Genomic DNA, 24,195 nt, shown 5'->3' on the forward strand with positions numbered 1-24,195 from the left:
ATCTCCTTGGTGGGTAGACCCCTTAATTATAATAGAATGCCTTTCTTCATTTCTTATTACAGTCTTTATTTTAAAATCTAGTATGTCTGATAAAGTATGGTTATTCCAGTTTTCTTTTGATGGCCATTAGCATGATAGATCATTCTCCATCCCCTTACTTTCAATCTGCAGGTGTCTTTAGGTCTAAAATGAGTCTTGTAAGCAACATATAGATGGGTCTTGTTTTCTTATCTCTTCTGATACCCTATGCCTTTTTTTAAAGAATATTTTTAATGTTTGTTTATTTTTGAGAGAGAGACAGAGTATGACCAGGGGAGGGGCAGAGAGAGAGGGAGACACAGAATTTGAAGCAGGCTCTAGGCTCTGAGCTGTCAGCACAGAGCCCGATACGGGGCTGGAACCCATGGACTGTGAGATCATGACCTGAGCTGAAGTGGGACGCTTAACTGACTGAGTCACCCAGGTGCCCCTGATACCCTGTCTTTTGATTGGAGCGGTTAGTCCATTGACATTTAGAGTGATACTGAAAGATAAGAATTTAGCGCCATTGCATTGCCTTTTGAGTTGGTGTTTCTGGTTATATTCTCTGGCGCTTTCTCGTCTTTGTTGTTTTGGATGTTTTTTGTTTTGTCTTTTCATCACTCAAAGGTCTTCCTTAAAATTTGTTGCAGAGCTGCTTAGTGGTCATGAACTCCTTTGGTTTTTTGGGAGACTCTTTATCTCTCCTATTTTGAATAACAGCTATGCTGCATAAAGAATTTTTGGCTGCATATTTTTGTGATTCAGCACATTGAATATATCTTGCCACTCCTTTCTGGCCTGCCAAGTTTCTGTGGATAGGTCTGCTGTGAACCTGCTCTGTCTTTTCTTACAGGTTAAGGACTTTTTTTCCCTTGCTGCTTTCATAATTCTTTCCTTGCCTGTGTAGTTTGCGAATTAGACTATGCTATGCCTTGGTGATGGTTGGTTTTTGTTGAATCTAATGGGAGTTCTCTGTGCTTCTTGGATTTTGATGTCTGTGTCCTTCCCTAGATTAGTTTTCTCCTATAATTTGCTCATATAAACCTTCTGCCCCTTTTTCTCTCTCTTCATCTTGTGTGACTTCTATGTTTTGGATATTATTCCTTTTTAATAAGTAACTGAGTTCTCTAAGTCTTCAATCATGATATTTTGCCTTTGTTTCTCTTTTTTTTTTTTCTGCTTCATTATTCTCCACATATTTACGTTCCAAATTGCTGATTTGCTGCTCTGCTTAATCCATCCTTGCTGCTGTGGCATCCATTTGACATTGGATCTTGATTATAGCACTTTTACTTCCGTCTTGACTAGATTTTACTTCTTCTATCTCCTCAGAAAGGAATTCTGTGCTTTTTTTTTTAACCCCATCTGATATTCTTATTATCTTGTTTCTAAATTCTAGTTTAGACATCTTGCTTATATCTGTGTTGATTAAGCCCCTGACTGTTGTTTTTCCTTTTCTTTCTTTTGGGGTGAATTCCTTTGTTTTGTCATTTTGGAGGAAAAAAATACAGTAAGAAATTAAAAATTAAAAGCAAACCAAAAAATCAAATAAAGGAAGCTATATATTAGGTGTGTTTTGGTCTGCTTGTTGAAAGAAGCTTGATAGAATAGACAAAATAGGGAAAGAAGAGAAAAAAGGTAAGGAAAAATTTAAAAATTGAAAAAAATTTTATATAATAGAATAAAAAATGAAATAAAGTGAAATAGAATAAAAAAAATTTTAAGTAAAAATATATAAAAATAAAAATAAAATTTTCTCTTTCTGCCCAACTCTGTGACTCAGGTTATGCAGATTGTTGTGTTAATTCTCAGATCAATTTCCTAGGTGTTCAAAATGGTTTGGGGCTGATCTGACTGCATATCAGATAGAAGACAAGCTCAGGGTTTCTGTGCTCCTCTGCCATCTTAACTCCTCCCCTGTAGTGCCCCCTTCTCAAATATTGAATTAGATGGCTGAGAAACACCAAAGATTTCAGGAATGCCTTGAACATGATCAAGAACGAAAATAGATGAGGGAAAAGAACTTGAAGACATTGCAGGGAACAAATAACTTCAGATAGGTAAGTTCTTGATATTTACTTCAAAGAGGGGAGGGTATTGCATCTATGACATAATAGTTTTCAGTAAAATAAGGCAGAGAACAAGGGAGAGTTCTCAAAGATGAGAAGTGTGATACCAGAAATCTAATCATGGTGTGCCTGGGTGGCTGTGCGGTTGAGTGTCCAACTTCAGCTCAGGTCACAAGCTCACAGTTCATGGGTTTGAGCCCCACATCTGACAGCTGAGCCTTCTTTGGATTTTCTGTCGTCTTCTCTTTCTGCCCCTCCCCTGCTCACACTGTTTCTCTCTCAAAAGTAAACACTAAAAAAAATTGAATAGGAATCTTTCAGAGGAAGAATAAGAAACTGGAAAGGAAACAATAGGGAAAGCAGGGGATTAATATAGAAGGTCAAAGATGCAAGTAATAAGAATTTCAGAAAGTGAATGAGGAGACATGTAGGACTCAGTGTGTCCAGGTTGACCTGGCCCATCAAAACCTCAGTTCAGGGACAGAAACCCACACCAAGGCACATTATGTTTAAATGTCACAATACCAAAAATTGGGAGGAGTCTTAGAACTTACTTTCATATAGAAAGAAGCAGACCTGCACAAAAGATTAGGAATCAAATTTGTCTTATATTTATCAGCAGCAATGCTAGAAGCTAGAAGACAGTAGCTCCACACCTTAAATTCTAAGGAAAAATTGTGTCCAGCTTACATTTTAGGTCTCATCCAAATCAGTGATAATGTGTGTGCATACCCTTTCTTGGGAAGCTGTCTAAACTAAAGTAGGCAGTAGGTCAAGACAGAGGAAAGTACTGAGTCAGGTAATAGGAGGAAGGTGGAAGGAATTTGTCATCAAAGTCCCAGGAATGGCAGCTGTGTCTGCTGTGTCCAGGTCTAGAGAATAGTCCCTGTAGATGAAGCGGGAGAAATGGCAGGCCTGAGGGAGTCCTGTCTTCAAGAAAGAAGGAATTGAGGGGTGCCTGGGTGGCTCAGTTGAGAGTCCGATTTCCGCTCAGGTCATGATCTCATGACTCATGAGTTCAAGCCCTGTGCTGGGCTCTGTTGTGTAGCCTGGAGCCTGCTTTGCATTCTGTGTGTCTCTCTCTCTCTGCCCATCTCCCACCCATGCTCTGTCTCTCTTTCTCTGTCTCTCTCTCTCTCAAAATCAGACACTAAAAGAAAGAAATAAAAGGAAGGAAGGAAGAAAGAAAGAAAAGAAAGAATCGAGGGGAGCCTGGGTGGCTAGGTCCATCAAGTGACTTACTTTGGCTTAAGTCATGATCTCATGGTTCGTTGGTTCAAGCCCTGCATCAGGCTCTGCACTGGTCATGCAGAGCCTGCTTGGTATTCTCTCTCCCTCTCACTCTCTACCCCTCTCCTACTTGTGTGTGTGCAGGTTCACTCTCTCTCTCAAAAACAAATAAACTTTTAAAATTTAAAAAAAAACAAAAGAAGAAGAAATCGAAACTATTGGATTACCTCGTGCATCAGGCTGTACTGAGGGAGCTTTGCAGACCTTTTTGACAATCTCGGAGAGTGAGTGGTCAGTACATGTGAAACCACACCAGTAAAAGGAAAGATGCAGTCCCTAACTCTAAGGGGGAAAATAGATGCTTAACAAAGAAGTTGTAATCAGAGTACATTTTAACAGTATAATAATGTAAATGGGAGTATTGGTTTGACCAACAGGGCAAGGGGAAGTGAGTGGATGAACATAGGGTATGGTGGTTTCTGAGTGAAACTGTTTTTTCCTAGGGAGTTACTAGATCATGTCTGGACTGAAAAGGATACAGAAATAAATAAACTATGCTGTTCAGCAGCGTGGAGGTAAATAGCAGAGAAAAGGCTAGAAGCGTTGCCTCTCAGCAGCCTGGGCTCGTCGGGGCGGAGGCACTGCTGTTCTAGTACAAGCCTGTGTTGTGTGGCTTGTTACACTGTGTACATGGACGCACTCGCACTTGGCAAACATTTTTTTAAAAATGGAAACTTGTTGGGGTGCCTGGCTGGCTTAGTCAGTAGAGCATAGGAATCCTGATCTCAGGGTTATAAATTCAAGCCCCACATTGCACATAGAACTTACTTTGGGGGAAAAAAATGAAACTTGTTATACTGCGTAAGTTTCTTTTTTTTTTTTTCATTTAATTTGTCATTCGTTATAGCTCTGCTTCATTGAAACTTGTACAGTGTTTTGTTTTGTTTTTTTAATTTTTTTTAACGTTTATTTTTGAGACAGAGACAGAGACAGGGCATGAATGGGGGAGGGGCAGAGAGAGAGGGAGACATAGAATCGGAAGCAGGCTCCAGGCTCTGAGCCATCAACCCAGAGCCTGAGGCGGGGCTTGAACTCACGTACCGTGAGATCGTGACCTGAGCTGAAGTCGGACGTTTAACCGACTGAGCCACCCAGGTGCCCCTGTACAGTGTTTTTTTTAAAAATGTTTCATTTCTCTTTTTGAGAAAGACATGTGAGCACGAGTGGGGGAGAGGCAGAGAGAGGTGGGGAGCAGAGGATCTGAAGTGGGCTCTGCGCTGACAGCAGTGAGCCCGATGTGGGGCTCGAACTCACGAACTGTGAAATCATGGCCTGAGCTGAAATCCTGATGCTCAGCTGACTGAGCCACCCAGGTGCCTTGAGACTTGTACAGTGTTAATCATTTAGGAGTTGCTGAATGATATCTGCTAATTAATATTAGTTTAAATGTCTTAGAAAAAACCAAAAGTACAGACTTTAGAGTCAGACATTCACTCACTTGGCTGTAAATGACTACTTACTGCCTTCCAGGTCCTGCTTCCAGATCAGTGGTTAGAAAGCCATGTGAGAGGCCTCTCCTTTTGAGAAACTCCTGTTGTAACGGAGAGAGGTGGACCATGCAGGTGAACCAGCAAAGTAGCTTCAGATTGCTTGAGGGGGAAATGAAACACCAGTTGGGGATTGTCCTCAGGAAGGACCCACAGAAGATGCACATGTGAGGGGGGTCTTGACCGTTGAGAATGCTCCTGCTCAGGGAAGAACAGGGAGGGAGTACTAGGTGGAGGACTGAGGCTGGAAAGACCCTGGCTTGTGTACAGACACACAGACGGGAAGGGTGGTGCTGAGCCTGAGGCTGGGCGATGGAGTGAGGTAGAGGTTGTATGGGAGAGTTGGAGTCTCCTGGAACAGAGGAGTGATTGGTGTGTTCTGACCTGAGATGATTCAGAATGCTGTGGGGAAAGCGGACCAGGGAGGGCAAGCATGGACACAGCTCCCCAGAGGCCCACCACAGCACAAAGTGACGTCATACTTCCATTGTAGGGGTGCGTTCGTGCTCATGTGTGTTCACGTCCACATTTACATCCTTTTTATTCATTCTTTTTAGTTGCGTGTAGCATTTCCTTTCTCCTTTATGCATTTATTTAGTAGTTCGGTGGCTCAAACCCAGGAAGGCTAATTAATGGTTGAGGCAGCAAGCAGCAAACATACCGACTAACAGCTCATACTAGCTTTATTACTTTATTTTTTTCAAATTGCTGATAATTACAATAATGCGCATGGGCACGGGTCCCAGACAGGAAGAATCATTGTCTGCAAGCAGATCTGGTGTGAGCTGATAATACAGTCTGTATTTACTTTTAAATTTAAATGCTACATAAATCATAGGAAAGATGTCTTTTTGACTTGCTTTGAACTTGGGGAGGGTGGAGATTTTCCATATTTTTGTTATTTTCAGAGTTGTTTTAATGAACATTAGAAATTAATTTGCTAGATCACGATTGGTATCTGAATATTGCTTGCACCTAGTAAACATAGTAAAATGTTTAGCAGAATAGCATATAGAAACTGCTGTTTGTATTTTGAAATGTGAATTTCCTCTCTCTCTGCCCTGTAAAAGTCATTATGGCATATTGTCCAGTTTTCTAGTTACAAACAGGTATGAGTTATTCACCTAAGAATTTCTGCCTTTTCTTGACTTTGAACATCACAATCTCAGAAATAAAGAACCAAGCCTTTGGTTTTCATTGAAAAGTAAAAAAACTAAGACATTTTTAGATAAGGCCATCAATTCTTAATATTACAGAATGAATATTTAAAAAACCAGACTATAAATTTACTATTGGTATCATTTTATGAAAAACATTTTAAAGCAAAAGATAAAAAGATAATCTGAGAATTCAGAGCACTCTTTCGTCAAGAGAGCACAGTTAGCAATTCCATACCTTTATACATTCATGTGCACACACACCAGACCCGTCTTATTTTTCAGACCACTGAAAACCTGCATTAGACCTCATTAGCCTCCCCCAATGAGTGTTAGGGAACCGCTATTTTAAAAACTCTAGTAAAAACCATTCTGTGTATTAGAACATGAATGTTTTCAGCTGCATGGATTTCTTTTCTTTTCTTTTCCTGGGTATATGAAAGGAAAAGAGATGATGGAATCAGTTTCAGATCTCTGCATTAGCTATTCATGTTTGCAGTTGTAACATGTGAAAGTCAGTGTTTCAGCTAAAGCTGGCATGTGGGTAGTTTCCCAACTTTACCTTGGTAAAATCATTAAGTTGTGTATATATTTTAGTGAAATAGAACCTATCTGAATAATACAATATTCAGTTTATTACATTCAGTTTATTGCATTAAGGACATGAGACATTTGAAAAAATGTTGAAATAGTGCCTAATTTTTAATGATTATGACCTGATGCACTTGAAATAAAATATTATAGAGCCAGAATATTATCTGATCAGCCAGAAGCAAGGAGCATGCTTATTGTTTCTGAGAAAATTGTCAGCTTTGTGCTTGGATACCCCACAGAATACTCCTTACTCCAATCATTTGTATTTTTTCTTTGTTTATTTTTGTATTATTTCTGTCATCTGTGAATCAGTAAGAATGATTTAGCATGAACATATTATTGTTAATGTTTATTTTTGAGAGAGAGAGAAGCAGGCTCCAGGCTCCAAGCTGTCAGCACAGAACCTGACGTGGGTCTCGAACCCACAAACCTCGAGATCATGACCTGATGACTGAAGTCAGCCACTTAACTAACTGAGCCACCCAGTCACCCCATATTATTATTATTTTTTAATGTTTATTTTTTGAGAGAGACAGAGTGCGAGCTGGGGAGGGGCAGAGAGAGAGAGAAACACAGAATCCAAAGCAGGCTCCAGGCTCTGAGCTGTTAGCACATAGCCTGACATAGGGCTGAAAGTCACAAACCGCAAGATCATGACCTGAGCCGAAGTTGGACGCTTAACCGACTGAGTCACCCAGGTTCCCCTTGCACATATTAATTATTAATATTTAATCAGCATTACTTTGGGCATCTGTTACTTGAAATCATTTCACTCTTTAGGTTTAGGAAATACATTCCTATACATTCCCCCTAACCCTGCATCCACTATTTATGTAGCACACTCAATAAATAACTAAGTAGTACTGGCCAGTGAGTTCAAAGGTTAAGCTCAAGTTCACACCATTTAGATCATCTTACATTAATACTCAAGCCTCCTGGCTTTCTGGCCTCTGCAGTTAGCATGCCTTCAGAGTATGACAGATTGCTGCCTGGCTTCCGAATCCTGCAGATTCCGATTCAGTGAGGAAGCAGTCTTTGTTTTGAAGCCTTTTTCCTTAGGCATCAGGAGTTGGCAGAAAGTAGAGTTCTGCCTGTTGTAGTGTGAACTGTAAACCAAAGTCCAAAGTTAATATTGTGGGTGTCGTTTATTAGAATACCTAAAATTTGGGTAGTGCCATATTTATGTTGCACAAAAGCGAAAACGAATGTCCATAAGGTTGCATAGCTAGTAAGTTGAGGGAATATCTTTCCCTTCAGAAAACACATCTAGAGAAATGACTTACATAGTGCTTTTGATCACTGCAGTAGTGACTGAGTAGTAACTGCAGATTCATCTTGACCTAGCTTCCGTGCCAGCCGGAAGCTGGCCTGGGGCCAGGAAGCCAGCAACTCCCGGTGATTTTCTTTTACATGGTAGGGCGGTATTAAATTGTTCATGTAAGCCTGTGGTGACTGAATTCCCACAAAAGAAAATGTGGAGTATTAACGCAGCCGACTTGAAGTATGTCCGGATTTAATAGGTAAAGAAGGAACATGTGGTCTTTTAAACCCATTTCCTGCCATCCTGGATTTGGGAGGATGACTAGTCCCATGGAGATTTCATGGGTTCTTCCCTGTGCACTCATAATTTAGGCCCCAGTTCTGTGATTGCAACCAGAGAGAAATGAATCTGCCAGTGACAGTGCTGCTAACATGTGAGTGCTGCTCTGTGGCAGGTGCTGTGCTTTGTGCTTCCGTGTGAATCCCCACAACAGGCCCCGGAGGCAGAGGTATGTTAGGAGCTCTGTTTTACAAAAAAAGAAATTTAAAGCCTGATAACAATGACCATCAGCATTTGAGGAACTCTTTTCTATAGAACAAGTCTATTTCAAAGCACTTTACACAGGTTAACTCCTTTGAACCTCAAGACAACACTATGGTAATGTAGTTACTATTATCATCATTTTATAGATGAGGAAACTGAGGTCCAGAGAGGTTAGTTGACTTGCCAAAGGCAGCGTAGCTAGTCAGTGATGGGACTGAAACTCTGTCACGATCGGTTGTCTTAGAGTCCTTGCTTCTTGGCCACCATCTCACACTTCCTCTGAGGTCAGGAGTGGAATGAGCAGAGGACTAATGGTTGATCACGGCAGGTCTCCATACCTGCTAAAGTCAGTTTCTTGGAGTTGCTATTACGGGCAATTGAAAAGAAACACAGGAACCAGTAAAGAACCTGTCCACTTGAGAATTTTAGATCCAAAAACACCATTCCGCTTTTTTTTTTCATTTACATAAAATTATTATGTATTTATGTATTTTTCAATAACTTCCTTTATAGAAGACTCTTGGCTCTCATCTTGGAGACAAATAACAGATAGACCTCTCTTAAATCTTGGGACTTGGATCCTTACCAGTGTAATCCAGATGAACAAATTACTGTGTTCCTATAAAAAGCCTTGGAGACAGTCTAAACCATTTTTAATTTTGGAAATGATACTTCATTTATACTTTAATATTTAGAGCTCTAATAAAGCAGAGATTATTTGTATAAATTACTGCCTGTGGAAATAATACCTAACAGTTGGCATATGACAGTGGAGGAATAATGGCTTTTTGCATTTGGCGTTTTCCCCCTAAACCTAATTCACCAGTTTCTAATCAGAATTAAGTTCAAATGTTAAAAAAAAAAAAAAAGGCCAAGGATTTTCAGTTGGTGTAATACAAACTGTCACTTTTAAGAACAGGTTTTCTCAGTTTGCTGCTAAAACTGGAAAATGCTTAACAAGAATCCTGCTATATTTTTTCCTGCTATTTTATTAAATAGTGGGTTGGGGCGCCTGGGTGGCGCAGTCGGTTAAGCGTCCGACTTCAGCCAGGTCACGATCTCACGGTCCGTGAGTTCGAGCCCCGCATCAGGCTCTGGGCTGATGGCTCGGAGCCTGGAGCCTGTTTCCGATTCTGTGTCTCCCTCTCTCTCTGCCCCTCCCCCGTTCATGCTCTGTCCCTCTCTGTCCCAAAAATAAATAAACGTTGAAAAAAAAAAATAGTGGGTTGAAATGTTTGAAGCTTGGCATTTTTTAAATTGAAACCTTCACTTTTTTACTGCTGATAAAGGTACCTTAAAGGCTTCAAACTCCAGTCACCCTTTTGACAGTAACAAAAGTGGACTCTTTTACTTGTTAGGCTCTGGGCAGAATCGTAGTAGTCCTCCCATCGGAGAGAATTTAGTATCTGTACACATAGTGTTTTTCTACATTAGCGTTTTCTACATTTTCTACTTGTGTGTTCAGAATGGTTTGTTTTTCAGGTATTGGGCCTGCTCTGATTATACTTACTAGTAACCCTACCTAAAAGTGTGTCTTCTCTTTGTTACCAATTGAAACCATACAATCACAATCAAAATTCAGGCTAGTGGTGAACAGGATTTTAAAAACCCAAACCCCTTTATTGATTGATTGATTGGGAGAGAGTGCATGTGTATGTGTGAGCAGGGGAAGGGCAGAGGGAGAAGGAGAGAGAGAGAGAGAGAGAGAGAGAGAGAGAGAGAGAGAATCTTAAGCAGTGGGGCGGGGGCTCCATGTCATGACTGTGAGATCACGACCTGAACCAAAATCAAGAGTCAGATGCTTAACCGACTGAGCCACCCAGGCTCAGTTTATTTTCAACCTACTTTAGTGGTTTTTAAAAAGTTGTGGGGGTGCCTGGGTGGCTCAGTCGGCTAAGTGTCTGATTTAGGCCCATGTCATGCTCTTGCAGTTCGTGAGTTCGAGCCCTGTGTTGGGCTCTGTGCTGACAGCCTGGAGCCTGCTTCTGCTTCTGTGTCTCCTCCTCTCTCTGCCCCTCCCCCACTCACACTCTGCCTCTCTCAAAAATTAAAAAAAAAAAAATTTTTTTTTAATAAAATAAAAAGTTGCAAAAATACTACAGAGTTCCCCTATACCCTTTCTGGACTTCCTTTAATCTTAACATCTGACATAACCGTGGTGCAGTTGTGAAAACTGGGAGATTAACGTTGGTACACAATTATTAACTGACTCAGACCTTATTCAAATATTTGCTCCACTTTTCTCACTAATATTCTTTTCCTGCCCCAGGATTCTGTCTTGGCTCCCATGCTGCATTTACTTGTCATTTCTCCTTAGTCTTTTAAAATGTAAGAGTCCCTCAGCTTTACTTACCTTTCCTTGTGGCTTCTCTTACGTGGCTTACTGCTGGTGAGGGTAGTGTCAGTGTGTCCACTGTGCAGTAATTTGTCTTCCCTTTCATAGTTAATAACTACATTGGAGAGGTACCTGAAACTATGGATTTTTTATACTTTGTTCAGTTAAGTAAATCTTAGGTGCAGATTTGTGGACACAGACTTGTCATTTAAAATTTTTTTTAATGTATATTTATTTTGAGAGAGAGGCAGAGACAGAGCATGAGCAGGGGAGGGGCAGAGAGAGGGAGACACAGAATCCAAAGCAGACTCTGAGCTGTCAGCCAGAGCCTGACATGGGGCTCGAACCCACAAACCGTGAGATCATGACCTGAGCTGAAGTCGGAGGCTTAACTGATTGAGGCCACCCAGATGCCCCCAGATTTGTCATTTTAATTTATGAATCATGAAATGCCATGCAGACTTGGACAAGAATGAATATGTTATATAGGATCTTGGCATCCATGAAGAGATTGTCATTTTACTGACTCTCTCTTTACAAATGGAATGTCTTTGATTATGAGTGATGTGCCTTTTGATGTCTGTAACATGCAGGTGGTAACTGGATGCTACGAAGGTGTGCTCTGTTGAGTATTGGTGAGCACTAGGGTAGAACTGGGTTACCTTGCCTTCCTGGGGTGGGGCTGGAACGCTTGCCTGGCTGTAACGCAGCACCTTCCTATCCAAGGAAACATGATTCACTCAGTAAGAGGATAAAACTGTCCTCTTTAGATGATGCTCCCTCCACAGCAGGCGCTTTCCCCAAACCCTGGAGCCAAATTAGATTCTGGGGCAAGAGTTTCAGTGAGGAAGGAAATAATGGGTTTAGATTTCACTTTGGACTGGGTGCTGCATTGGTCCTGAGCCCCTTTGTTGAAGGGAGGTGGGGCTTAGGTGGGCCCAGGAGTTGTATCTTTGAGATGATGTTTAAAGGCCCTCAGTGAAGTTAGGCTCAGATTTAGATGTACTTATATTATTGCTTTAAGCCATTTCAGATTTTCAACCAAGTTACTAGAAGCACTTTTTACCAAGTTGAATTTCTGTCCTTGGATAGCTAAACTCTTTTCCCTGAGCCAAATTAATAAAATGGAATTTCTTATTAAGAATGAATTATTAAGTAAAATGGAAGCACTGGGCTAGGGAAACATTTGATGCAATTTGTTTTCAAAGCCTTAAAAGTGCTGCAATGTGCACCGATCACAAAGACCGGCTTAAGTGCCAGAGCGTGGGGCATTAATTTTCTTTCGTCAAAGATTCCAGGTTCACAGGATATCAGAAGTGCTGACTTGGCAGTGAAATCCCATTTGTAACATGTTAGATTAGGAAACAGATTGATTTATACATTGATGTAATGGATCCAGACACAGTGTGTGCTTAAGAAAATGGAAGTGCATTAAATAAGAGCATTTTCAAAGGAAAGAAGTAGAAACATCACAGAAAAAACCCCGATCCTATTATGCCCTAGGTAAGGTTGGGGTATGTTTGATTAGTTGATTCCTAGACATGGTCCACAGAGGCTTTTTATATTTCAGATGATACCTTCTTGAGAGTCTCTTATGACCACAAGGATTAATCTTTCTGAACTCAAAAGTGAATCACTGCAGCATATTAGTTGTCTGGAATGATTCCAGTTACTCTCCTTTTTCTTGGTGGTAACTGATGTGAGGGGCTGCTGCTGCTTAGGCCTCTTCCTGTTGCTTTAACCTCTGGTATTTTAGATTCTCTTTAGGGAAGGCAGTGCTGACCATCTCAGCACAAAGATCAAATGCACTCATCACTGATGTATTGACCTTAGTGGTTGACCCATAAACTGAACATTTATACAGTTGGAACTCTTGTGGTCTTTTAGCCAACAACCATAATGAGTAACATGTGGAACATAATCTTTGGTGCTGATAAATGGCTGCCTGCACAGTTTTGACCAATCCATGTCTGTGGCTTGGGTGAGTTTACGTAACTAATCGACACTTTCTTACCTGAATTCATGTGTGGAATTTAAGAGGTTAATGCCCCGCCCTCTGCCCCCAGTACTTCTATGGCACCCGAAATCCTGTTTGTTTAATAGCTGCTTTTAATGTTAAAATATACAAGGCCAGGGGCTCCTGGCGGGGTCAGTCAGTGGTGCGGGAGACGCTTGATCCTTGGGGTTGTGGGTTCGAGCCCCATGCTGGGTGCAGAAATTACTTAAAAATAAAATCTTAAAAAAAAATTATGCAAAGCCAAAGAGAATTTATGAATTCTTGCTCAACATTTTTTAGATTTAGCTGTGGTGGTTCAATTATAGCAGGTTTAGGAAACACTTTCCTTTTGACCTATTGATTTGGCTTTCTTGCTTATATATTTATCATTCTTCCTCAATTTTCTTTCTGTCTGGGCTTTGAAGTAGGAAGGAAAGAACTTAGGGAAACTCTGGTTTGGGGAGATAAAAGTGTCCCTGGGGTTTCTTTGCCTTTGTCTCTGTATTAACCCTTTTATATGTGTACATACCCATTTTCTTCCATATCGTGATCTAAAATTCTAGCCTTAATCCTTAGATACGGCTCTCAAAAGAAGAACGGCCCAGGGGCGCCTGGGTGGCACAGTCGGTTAAGCGTCCGACTTCAGCCAGGTCACGATCTCGCGGTCCGTGAGTTCGAGCCCCGCGTCGGGCTCTGGGCTGATGGCTCAGAGCCTGGAGCCTGTTTCCGATTCTGTGTCTCCCTCTCTCTCTGCCCCTCCCCTGTTCATGCTCTGTCTCTCTCTGTCCCAAAAATAAATAAACGTTGAAAAAAAGAAATTTAAAAAAAGAAGAACGGCCCATAGAAGAGGCATTTTGGTACACATATTGAACTCACTGTGAGAAATAAACACATTGGTCTTATACATCCTTACACCTTTTAGTGATTGGTTTGAATTAAAATACCATTAGAGTATTGCCTATAAATAAGTGTGTGTTCCTTTCCACAGCTATCCTGAAATATTCTTTCTTCTTCTTAGCCTGTAGTTTCATATGCAGTTATGTGGCAGGTATATATAGATCTGCCTTGTACTTTAATAAATGATTATTTGTCACAGTAGGGCTATAATCAATTCTGTTTAATAAAGTTGCTAATTGTTCTCTTCATTGGATTTAATTGAGGTGTTTTTTTCAACTTTGATTGATGTTGGCAATATTTTCATCCCAAATTAGTGTTCTCCTAGCTATCCAACAAGTGTTTGTGTTTCATTCTCCTGTACTGGTAGAAAGTGGGCTTATTTTAATAAGCTTGTAAGCAAAATATATGGAGGATGGTAAACTTTTCCTGGAGAAAGGTCATGATGTATTTGAAAATCAAATGTAGTCTCCTGATTGGAAGGGCCATTAATGTCTTTGTAGTCCATCAGCACAAATAAATGAGAGTTGCTTAGAAAGCACACATTTTCCATATATTATGAAAGGCAAAGCTACCCTTTCTGTTAATAGGAAAACCATTTTATGTTAATTGCTCTTTTTAAAAAGAGCAACATGATAGACCATACAATCTTAACCCTATCCGCCAAGTTTTAACACTTAAAAAAATTTTTTTTTTTTTTTAATTTTGAAAGTACTTTTACATTAGGGGAGACCACAAAACTGCATTGTGGATACAACCATCAATATTAGCATATTTTTAGATGCTAGGATCCCTGGGGTTTTCCTGCACCAGGAGACTTAGTAGAAGCCTTAACTGTCATCATGCCTAAAGTTATTTCTCACCTGTAATTTGTGAGCTGGTAATGGCTGTGATGTTTTCACAAAGAGGATATAAGACAAAGGAAGACTATAGAGTCATTGATTGTTTTATCTAATACGAGATAAAATTGTTCATGAAATCCCTTTTAGTGTTCTGTTTCTGTGAATGATGCCATTCCCTCATTGAGTAATGAAGCCATGCTTGACATCTTCCTCGACTCCCTGGCTAATCTGTCACCAAGGCTTGCCAGTCGGGCTGTCTGATACCTTGAATCTGTTTCTGCACTGCACTGCCTTAGCCCAAGGTACTAGTCTCCCTCCCTCTCTTTCTCTTTCTCCAAATTTCTTTGCCATCCTGCAGCCAGAAAAAGTATCACAGCTGCATTCTGACAGTATTAACTTTGTGCTTGAAACCTCTCAGCATCTTGGGGCACCTGGATGGCTCAGTCGGTTAAGCATCCAACTCTCGGGTTTTGGCTCGGGTCACGATCTCATGGTTCGTGATTTAGAGCCTCACATCAAGCTCTGTGCTAACAGCGCAGAGCCTGCTTGGGATTCTCTGTCTCCCTCTCTCTGTGTCTAATCCCTGCTCATGGTCACTCACTCCTGCTCTCTCTCTCTCAAAATAAAGAAAGCAGGGGCACCTGGTTGGCTCAGTTGGTTAAGTGTCCAACTTCAGCTCAGGTCATGATCTCTCGATTTGTGAGTTTGAGCCCCGCATTGGGCTCTGTTGACAGCTCAGAGCCTGGAGCTGCTTCAGATTCTGTGTCTCCCCGTCTCTCGGTCTCTCCCATGCTCATGTTCTGTCTCTGTCTCTCAATTGTAAATAAATGCTAAAAAATAAAAAAAAAAAATAGAAAAATAAAGAAAGAAAGCAAAAAAACAAAACAAAAACTCTCAGCACCTCAGGATAAAGATGGAAGTCCTTTCTTGGTGTGCACACTGTCTAGCCTTGCCCCGGCATGCCTCTCCTCCCTTCTCTCACTGCTGTCTGCCTTCAGTCTACGTTCCCGCCACGTGATGCTCTCAAGTGCTGCTGTCTTCAGGAGACTTCCCTGACCACCTCCATACCCAAGCCTCAGTTAAATTCCCTTTCTGTACGCTGTTTGGCACTGTGCTCTTTCCCTTGGTGCGACATCTAGGAGTGTGATCACACTTTTGTATGTGTGAGTATGGACTCTTGCACTAAACTGTAAGCCCCATGAGAGCAGGGACCACAAGTTTTTGCTCACTCTTGTGTCCTAGGCATTTAGCATGTTGCTTTGCAAGATAGTAGCTGCTCAACAAAATTTTGTTGTGTGAGTGAATTACTGGAACTTTAGCCTTTACTATAGTGGTTTAATCTGTTAAGGGATGAAAAGTGAGATGTGTGCTTCTATTAGAGCAGTCTTCAGCTGGATTATAGGTTCCCAAGTTCCAAAGTACTCAGATGGGGAGTGAGGGTTAGATTTTTTTCCATTGACATTTTTCTTTGATCATGTAAGTCCAACAATGATTGTTTTTTCTGGCCTAACTCCTGGGGAAAGGCTTTGTTTATGAAGATAAAAATAGTAAATAATGAAGTTTTAAAAGATCAGTTCTACTGTCACAAACCATGGGATGACTCTACCTTTGTGTCAGCTGTTTTGGAGTAAACCTGGATGTTTTCCCCTTTGGCAGGCTCTTGCAGCCAACGCCGGAACAGGATTTGCTGTCGCCGAGCCTCAAATTGCAATGTTTTGTGGGAAGTTAAATATGCATGTGAACATTCAGACTGGGAAATGGGAACCTGACCCAACAGGCACCAAGAGCTGCTTTGGAACAAAAGAAGAAGTTCTTCAGTACTGTCAGGAGGTAAGAGTGGTGCCAGAATGTGAAAACTGCTCTTTTCTGGGTCATGCTTGAAACTGTTTACCTTAGAAATAGATACTCTGTCATTCTGCTTTTTGACCTAAGATCACATTGCCAATGACAGAACACCAGGCGTTTTCTTTCTGAATATATACGACACGACTGAGGCTTGTCAGAGGCTCTGCCTGTGTGCGCTGTGAGCTCTTGGTTCCTTGAGGAGGGAACGGTGCAGAAGCTGGGCAGGTCCCGTACACGTAAAGCCCGGCTCTCTTGCTTCTCACTTGCAGTGTGGGAGGACGTGAAGTCAAATGTGTGTATCTTGTGCTCTCCACTTGCTCATAGAAAGCCACCAGTATTGTAAATGATAATCTCAGGTCTGATTTGAGTCAGAACTTGACCTAGAAGGGGCTATGAGATGCTTTAACTTCTTACCAGGACTAGCACAGAGGGCCAGCATTGAAGTATTACTCTATAATCTCACCAACAGACCTTTCCATGGACTTGCCCTTTAAATGTGTTTCTTCTCAGCTCTTTACATGCATCCTACAAATGGGCTTGATACCTCATCGATTTATTTTGGGCTTGAAAGCTTGCTGCTTTTGTATGTCCTTAAATAAAGATGACTTTTTTTTTTTTTTAAAGAGAATGCATTAGAAGTGATCAGAAATCTACCTGTCAAAAGAAAACTAATAGTTACAGTATCTTTTGACTTGCTGAGTTCTTCAGTTAGAACCAGGGGCAGCACGAGTGGAGGCTTAGATTTATACAGGATAATGATGACGCTGAGTAGCAGACACCCTTACTTGCAAATGAATGTCCATTTATTATGGATAAAGTCAATTTTATTGTGTGTGTTTTCTTTTCCCTTGCAGATGTATCCAGAGCTACAGATCACAAATGTGATGGAAGCAAATGAGCCGGTCAGTGTTGACAATTGGTGCCGGAGGGACAAAAAGCAGTGCAAGAGTCACATCGTGATACCTTTCAAGTGTCTTGGTGAGTGTCCTTTAGATGATCGTGGTTGCTTCTTGGGAAGTAGAGGTTGCTCATTTTTAAATTTGATTTTTTCTTGCCTCACAGTGAAATAGCTACATCTGTTAAGAAGCTGAGGGCTACAGGAATGTATTGGGGGACTTCTTTTTTGAATATTTATTGCCTTCTAGTGTTGATGGTTGACTTGTCTTTGATGGTTATTACCTCCCCCACCATGGGCACCCTCAGTCTTTTAAGGATGGGCCTTTTGCATGGCACTGAGAGTGCTGCCCTCAGGGCCTCCCAGCTTTGCCTTGCAGTGAGTGCTTGAAACTCCTGCTGTATAATCATAGCAGGAGTGGTACTGAACAGCCCAAGGGATGGAGTCTTCTGTTCCTCTCACTTCATCCTGTACATATTTTGCAAGGTCCTAAGATCCTGTATTGCTAGGCAGGCCGGACTTGTGGTAGTCTCCGAGAGACGTGACCCCTAGCTGTCTATGCACCCCTGTCTTTCTGAAGGGCCCGTGACTGGTACAGGTGTTTCTGACCTTGTGTTGGTGTTGATACATTCTCACATGTATCCAAATCAACCAAAGGAGGAGTTGGCACCTTAGTGACCGTGTTTATGCAGCAATTACTGTTGTCAAGTATCCAGTAGGGAGAAAGGGGGGCATTGCAGGTGCTCGACACCATTTACTGTACAGTGAGCATCATGCAGTGGGGTGAGGCCTGGAAGCCTTGTGCGTGGTGTAGCTGAGAGATGTTCTTCCAATCCATTTGGCCCCGAGATCTCTGGGTATGAGGTTTCATTCACTGCCTGTCAAATCCTGGAATTAAATGAAGCAAGAGTGTGTAGTTTTGAATATTTGTAGTCAGTAGGTAGGCAGTACTTGCATTTGTTTCTTCCTTTTGCACCATTACCCCTGAAGACTTTGCAGCCTGGTCTTCCCCTTGCTACGTGTCTTTACGACTTGCTGGCTCCAGTCCTCACCCAGAACTCTGAGTTGAGACCTGGGAGACCTTTATCTCCCTACATCCAGTCAGCTTTCCAAGCCTCATTCTTACCCCTTCAATACGGCTTCAGTCTGTGGTTCCCAAACTGTGCACTGAGGCACCCCAGGGCGTTGCAGCAGACTCACACAGTGTGGAGCATTGTGGGATAGTTTTGGTTTTTCAAAGGAGACCTCTTTCAGACATCCCATGAACTGGAGGTATTTACAGTATCAACATCCTGTCAGTCCATTCCTTTCAGTGACCTCCTATCTTTATAGAGCGTTGTCTCAGGGGTTCCTGTGTTAAAGAGCCAGCATCACAGCAGAATAACCTGGGAAGAAGAGACGAGGGTGACGGTGTCCAGTCGATTGTAACATTGGAAGAGTCGTTCAGCGTCCGGCATGCGCTAAGGGGTTAGGACACGAGGACTTACTATGTTGTTGGACCCAGCTACCTAGCTTTGGGTATTCTTTTGGCCTTGAAGTGCTGTGAAAATATTACTGAGACACTCGGGGTGCTGCTACTTTAAAGTCGGGACACATCTGGCTTATAATCCTTTTCTTCCTTCTGATTCCTGCTGCGTTAGTTCAGCCCTTCATCCTTTGCCGCCTGGACTGGGACAACAGCCTCGTGTGCTTCTCAGTTCTGTTGTCTGGTCTGCTGCCCTCTGACCTAAAATGAAGATTGAGTTGTCTTTCCCGCACATCAAAGCCTGTAGTAGCTCTTCCTCACATAAAAACTAAGGTTTCATTAAGCTGCCCTGCTTAGCGTAAAAACTCCATAATGTGGCTCTTGCTTTGGCCTTCCCTATTGTCTGCTCTGTGAGCCACCCAGCAACATCGACATCTTGCAGCTCCTGGCCACCCAGTGTCCAGGTCTCATTGTTGGAATGCCTTTCCTCTACTTCCCCTGCTAGGGGGGTTCTTCCTTCAAGACTTATTTCAGGGGCTGCTTCCCTTAAAGAAATCTTTTCCTCCTGGTTATGTTTTCTCTCCAGACATGCAGATTTCTGAAAGTCTCCCAATGTTGCCATTGCATCTATCACCCTATCCAGTGACGATCTGTTTCTGTATCTTTCTCCAACTTCGCTGTAAGCACAGTGAAACCACGGACCCTCCTTTATTTAGTCTTCTCTGTCCTCCAGTACCGTGACAATGTCTAGAACATAGGATACACTTTAAAAAAAAAAAAAAAAAAGTTTGTTTTTGAGAGAGAAAGGGAGAGGAAGAGAGCATGAGTCGGGGAGGGGTAGAGAGCAAGGGACACAGAGAATCCCAAGCAGGCTTCCTGCTGCCAGCACAGAGCCCAATGTGGGGCTCAAACCCACAAAACCGTGAAATCATGACCTGAGCCAAAATCAAGAGTCAGATGCTTAACCAACTGAGCCACCCACACGCCCTTCCATAGACTCCTTAGAAAGCATTTTGGTGATAGTCTTTTAGAGTTGCTTTTGCCTTTTAAAATTAAAAATAATTTAGGGACACCTGGGTCGCTCAGGTGGTTAAGTGTCTAACTTCAGCTCAGGCCATGATCTCACAGCTCAAGCCCCACATCGGGCTGTCTGCTGTCCGCACAGAGACCACTTTGGGTCCTCCGTCCTCTGTCCCCCTCTGCCCCTACCCTGCTTGACCCGTGCTCCCTCCCTCCCCCCGCTTCTCTCAAAAAAATAAACAAAAAAAAAGGTAGTTTTAAAATAGTTTCAAGTTTACAAAATGGTTAGAAGAATAGTACAAAGAGTTCCTATACACTCTTTCCTCAGATTTCAGATTTTCCACCTGTACCATTTGACTAATATGGTAAAATTAACCTTATTCACTCCCATAGTACCCCCAACCCTTGTCCCCCCCATTACTGAGTTTTTGTGTTTTGAATCATTTAAGTTGGTGTCTTTTTATCCCTTAGTACTTTAATATAGATTTTTTAGAAACAAGGACATTCTTCTACATGATCACATCATCAAAATTGGGAAACTATTATTGATCCAAGTCTAATCTGTAGACCCTGTTCAGGTTTCACCTTTTGTTCCAATAATACCGGGATCTGATTCAAGATCACACATTGTATTTAGTCTCTTCTCGTCTTTCATGACCTTGACTTTTTTAAAGAGTACAAATTACTTTGTGGAAATGCCTTGCAATTCGGGTTTGTCTTATGACCTTTTGATTTACACATTTTTGAGGGGACTACCATAGATGTATTCTTCTTGCAGCATAACATTAGGAGTTGCACGATGTCAGTTCCATTACCCATGATAACATTTATCCCCTGGCTAAGATGGTGTTGGCATTCACTTATTTCCTTAAGCACTTGTCCAGATTTGACAAAAAGATGCTCTAGGCTGATCCTGTGTTTTCCTGACTCTACCCCTGGAATCTGCCATTTCTCCAGGAAGCTCTGGTTTCTTTCAGTGGAGAATGGTGTTTAGAAACCAAGTCTGGGCATTATGTGTACTTACTGGTCTGGGATGTTGTTGCTTCTAGGCCCACTTGGACAGAGCCAAGAAACACACGTTGGGGTGCCTAGGTGGTTCAGTCAGTTAAGCATCCGACTCTTGGTTTTGGCTCAGGTCACAGTTTGAGCACAAAGTCTTCTTGGTATTCTCTTTCTCCCTCCCCCACGCCCACCCCGTCCTTCTCCCACTTGCACTGTCTGTGTCTCTCTCAAATAAATAAAACTTAAAAAAATACATACATGTATATATGAGTACATGCACACATAAATATATATTTCTATAGCTACATGTATATATTAAAAACATTAGCTTATACTGATGTCTTTCAGTTCCATTATCCTCACTATATTTATTTACTTACTCAGTATCTTCTGTAAATGATCAGTCTCCACTTTTTAAATTTATTTAAATTTTTGTAACGTTTATTTATTTTTGACAGAGAGAGAGACAGAGTATGAGTGGGGGAGGGGCAGAGAGAGAGAGAGGGAGACACAGAATCTGAAGCAGGCTCCAGGCTCGGAGCTGTCAGCACAGAGCCCGACGTGGGGCTCAAACTCACCGCGAGATCATGACCTGAGCTGAACGAAGTCAGACGCTCAACCGACTGAGCCACCCAGGCGCCCCTAAATTTTTTTTATTTTAGAGAGGGAGAAAGAGAGAGTGGGAGAGAGGAACAAATGGGAAGAGGAAGAGAGAAAATCTCAGGCAGGCTTCATGCTGAGTGCAGAGCTCAACACGGGGCCTGAACCCTTGACCCTAAGATCATGACCTGAGCCAAAATCAAGAGTCAGACGCTCAAGCAATTGTGTCACTCAGGTGCCCCAACCTCTGCTTTTGTAATTTAAGTTTAACTTTTTAAGCCTTTAAAGTTTATTTATTTGAGAGGGAGAGAGACAGAGAATCCCAAGCAGGCTGTGCACTGTCAGCATGAAGCCCAACTTGGGGCTTATCACACAAACTGGGAGAGCATAACCTGAGTTGAAACCAAGAGCTGGATGCTTAACTGACTAAGCCACCCAAGTGCCCATACTTTTTTTTATTTTTTTTTGAACGAGCTTGTTGAGATATAATTCATACTCTGTGTAATTCACCCATTTAAAAGTATACAGTTTAGGGGCGCCTGGGTGGCGCAGTCGGTTAAGCGTCCGACTTCAGCCAGGTCACGATCTCACAGTCCGTGAGTTCGAGCCCCGCGTCGGGCTCTGGGCTGATGGCTCAGAGCCTGGAGCCTGCTTCCGATTCTGTGTCTCCCTCTCTCTCTGCCCCTCCCCCGTTCATGCTCTGTCTCTCTCTGTCCCAAAAATAAATAAACGTTGAAAAAAAAAATTAAAAAAAAAAAAGTATACAGTTTAATGATTTATAGTATATTCAGTGAGTTATACAACCACACACAATTCTTTTAACGTACAAACTGTACTAAAAATGGACACAGTTAAAAGTAAGAGTTCTGTGCATTTTATTCACCAGAAGTAACCACAGTAGCTGCCTTTGTACATGTTAAGATGAACACCACATGTTGGAGTAAAGTGATGTAGTAGTATGGTTAGCCTCAGCCCTAGGACCCCCCTTTAAGATAATATTGCCTAATGGGGCTCCTGGTCGGCTCCATCAGTGGAGCATGCAACTGTTGACCGCAGAGTTGTGGGCTCAAGCCCCACATTGGGCACAGAGCTTACTTAAGAAAAGAAAAACAACATAGTACTGCCTAGTAAACCTAAATCGTAGGTAGATAGACCAGAAGGTGTGGAAATGGAAACTGGGAACAGGATTTGTCTATAGTGGTTGGGTTGCCTTTGTGAATTGGCTTGAATATTCCAGCGTCCTTACCTGTGTCCTCAGGCACCAGTTTTGTCTGTCATTGTTTTTGCTCGGTTGAGGGAAGAGGGATGTGTCCTGATTACCATGCTTGGAAAGCAGTTTGAGAATGAATTCATGTTGCTAAGTAGTGGTTGCATCACCTGGTGTCGCACTGCCCACCCGCGTCTGTGTTCGTGTCACTCAGCTCTGCCCTCTTCTGATGCTTAACCACCCATCAGTGTGACTTTGAACCTGCTGTGTCAGTTCAGTCTTCTCTCTCTTCAAAATGACCTTATATCATAGGTTACTACTAATCGACTCCTGTTTACCTCTAACATTTTAGGTGGGTGGGTAGGTAGGTAGGTATGTAGGTAGGATGTTCCAAGTAGGACAGAGTTGGTGATGTGTGAAGAAGTGAAACTGCTGGTATTTTGGGGGAAGGCGTTAGTCATCTCTGACATTTATCTGTAGGCTGGCTTCTACACCAAAAGAAGAGGGCTTTGTAAGCCCGTGACTGTTTTTGTTTTGGGTTATTTTTGGATGGAGATCTGGACAGAGCGTTACTGTGATGTGAGCACTGCCAAAGACAGTTCTCATTCTCAGAGGCTTTGGGGCCGTCTTCAGCAACGGTGCACCGTGGTCTCTCACTTGCCCATTGCAGGTGTCTGTTTGCAAGGCAGCTTCTACCTTTGAATTCATGTTTGCCCTGTTCCCAGCATGGACCCTTGTGTGTTTTCGCTTGCGAGAATTATCTTGGGTCTTTAATATCAGAGCCCTATTGACCTCAGGGACATCTAGGGATGGCTGCTATACCTCACGGGAAATTGCAGTGGGTGGTCAGGTTGATTCTCTGGGCTCCCTCTCATGACAGAAGGCTATCTTCTCCCACCTGGTTACCGCTTCCATGAGCCCCATAACTGAAATGGTCTTCCAGCTGTTCGCAGCTGTAGAGTACTTTCGCAGTAGGTTTTTAAAAACTGTGTGTGAGTGTTGGTGCTGCTGAGGGCTTCCCCAAGTGGGGAATGACAACCTTTGTTATTTTTAAAAGCAATTTCAGTAACTCTGGAAGAGCTCTAAAACCTGATGGCTATCATGGCCTTGATGGATGGGCGTGATATGGAAAAGAAACAGAATCCTGGGGAATGGATGGGGTTGGAGATAGATCATAAATGCAGCTTAAGTGAAATCCTGTAGGTTTAGGTTTTGTTAAATTGCCATATTCATTCCTCAGCTTTTTAAATAGCGAAAACTCTATAACCTTCTGTGTCCCGTGACTTGCGAAATTGTGGCCATTATCTATTACAACCTAACTGACTAAATTGAAGATTGTTAACAAACTTCGGTAAAATTCTAAAGTGAGACCAAACCATTTTCAGTGTTCGTCTATACAACAGTAATATTGATCTGCCTAAGTCAGTTTTTTTTTTTCTTAGAAGCTTCTGATAAATGTAGCAAAGGCAAAAAAAAAAGTAATAGTGATAATGCCAGAAAACAAATGTTGGGATTGAAATGTGTTCCTCTTTAGTTTACATGCTTAATAAGTTTATTTTTCGATAAAAGACTAAAAGACTGTGGGGGAAGCAAAAATAATTTCCAGTTTCTACACCATGATTAACATTTTGGTGTATATAGACAAGACTTTTTTCTTTGGACACATACAGAA

At 41.9% G+C, this 24,195-nt stretch overlaps 1 protein-coding gene across 4 annotated transcripts in view; it reads left to right on the top strand.

Annotated features, from left to right (window-relative positions):
- APLP2 (amyloid beta precursor like protein 2) overlaps positions 1-24,195 on the top strand; it is an 86,685-nt gene that overhangs the window by 33,866 nt on the left and 28,624 nt on the right. For all 4 annotated transcript variants that reach the window (XM_047070854.1, XM_047070855.1, XM_047070856.1 and 1 more), the window contains exons 2-3: positions 16,146-16,319; positions 17,189-17,312. In XM_047070854.1, the coding sequence (XP_046926810.1) occupies positions 16,146-16,319; positions 17,189-17,312 (298 nt within the window). The remainder of the gene's footprint in view (positions 1-16,145; positions 16,320-17,188; positions 17,313-24,195) is intronic.

The sequence above is a fragment of the Lynx rufus genome, unplaced genomic scaffold (genome assembly GCF_022079265.1).
Source record: "Lynx rufus isolate CCGP_SWC_20201006 ecotype Redwood Valley unplaced genomic scaffold, mLynRuf1.p SCAF_9, whole genome shotgun sequence".
In the NCBI taxonomy this organism is placed as follows: domain Eukaryota; kingdom Metazoa; phylum Chordata; class Mammalia; order Carnivora; family Felidae; genus Lynx; species Lynx rufus.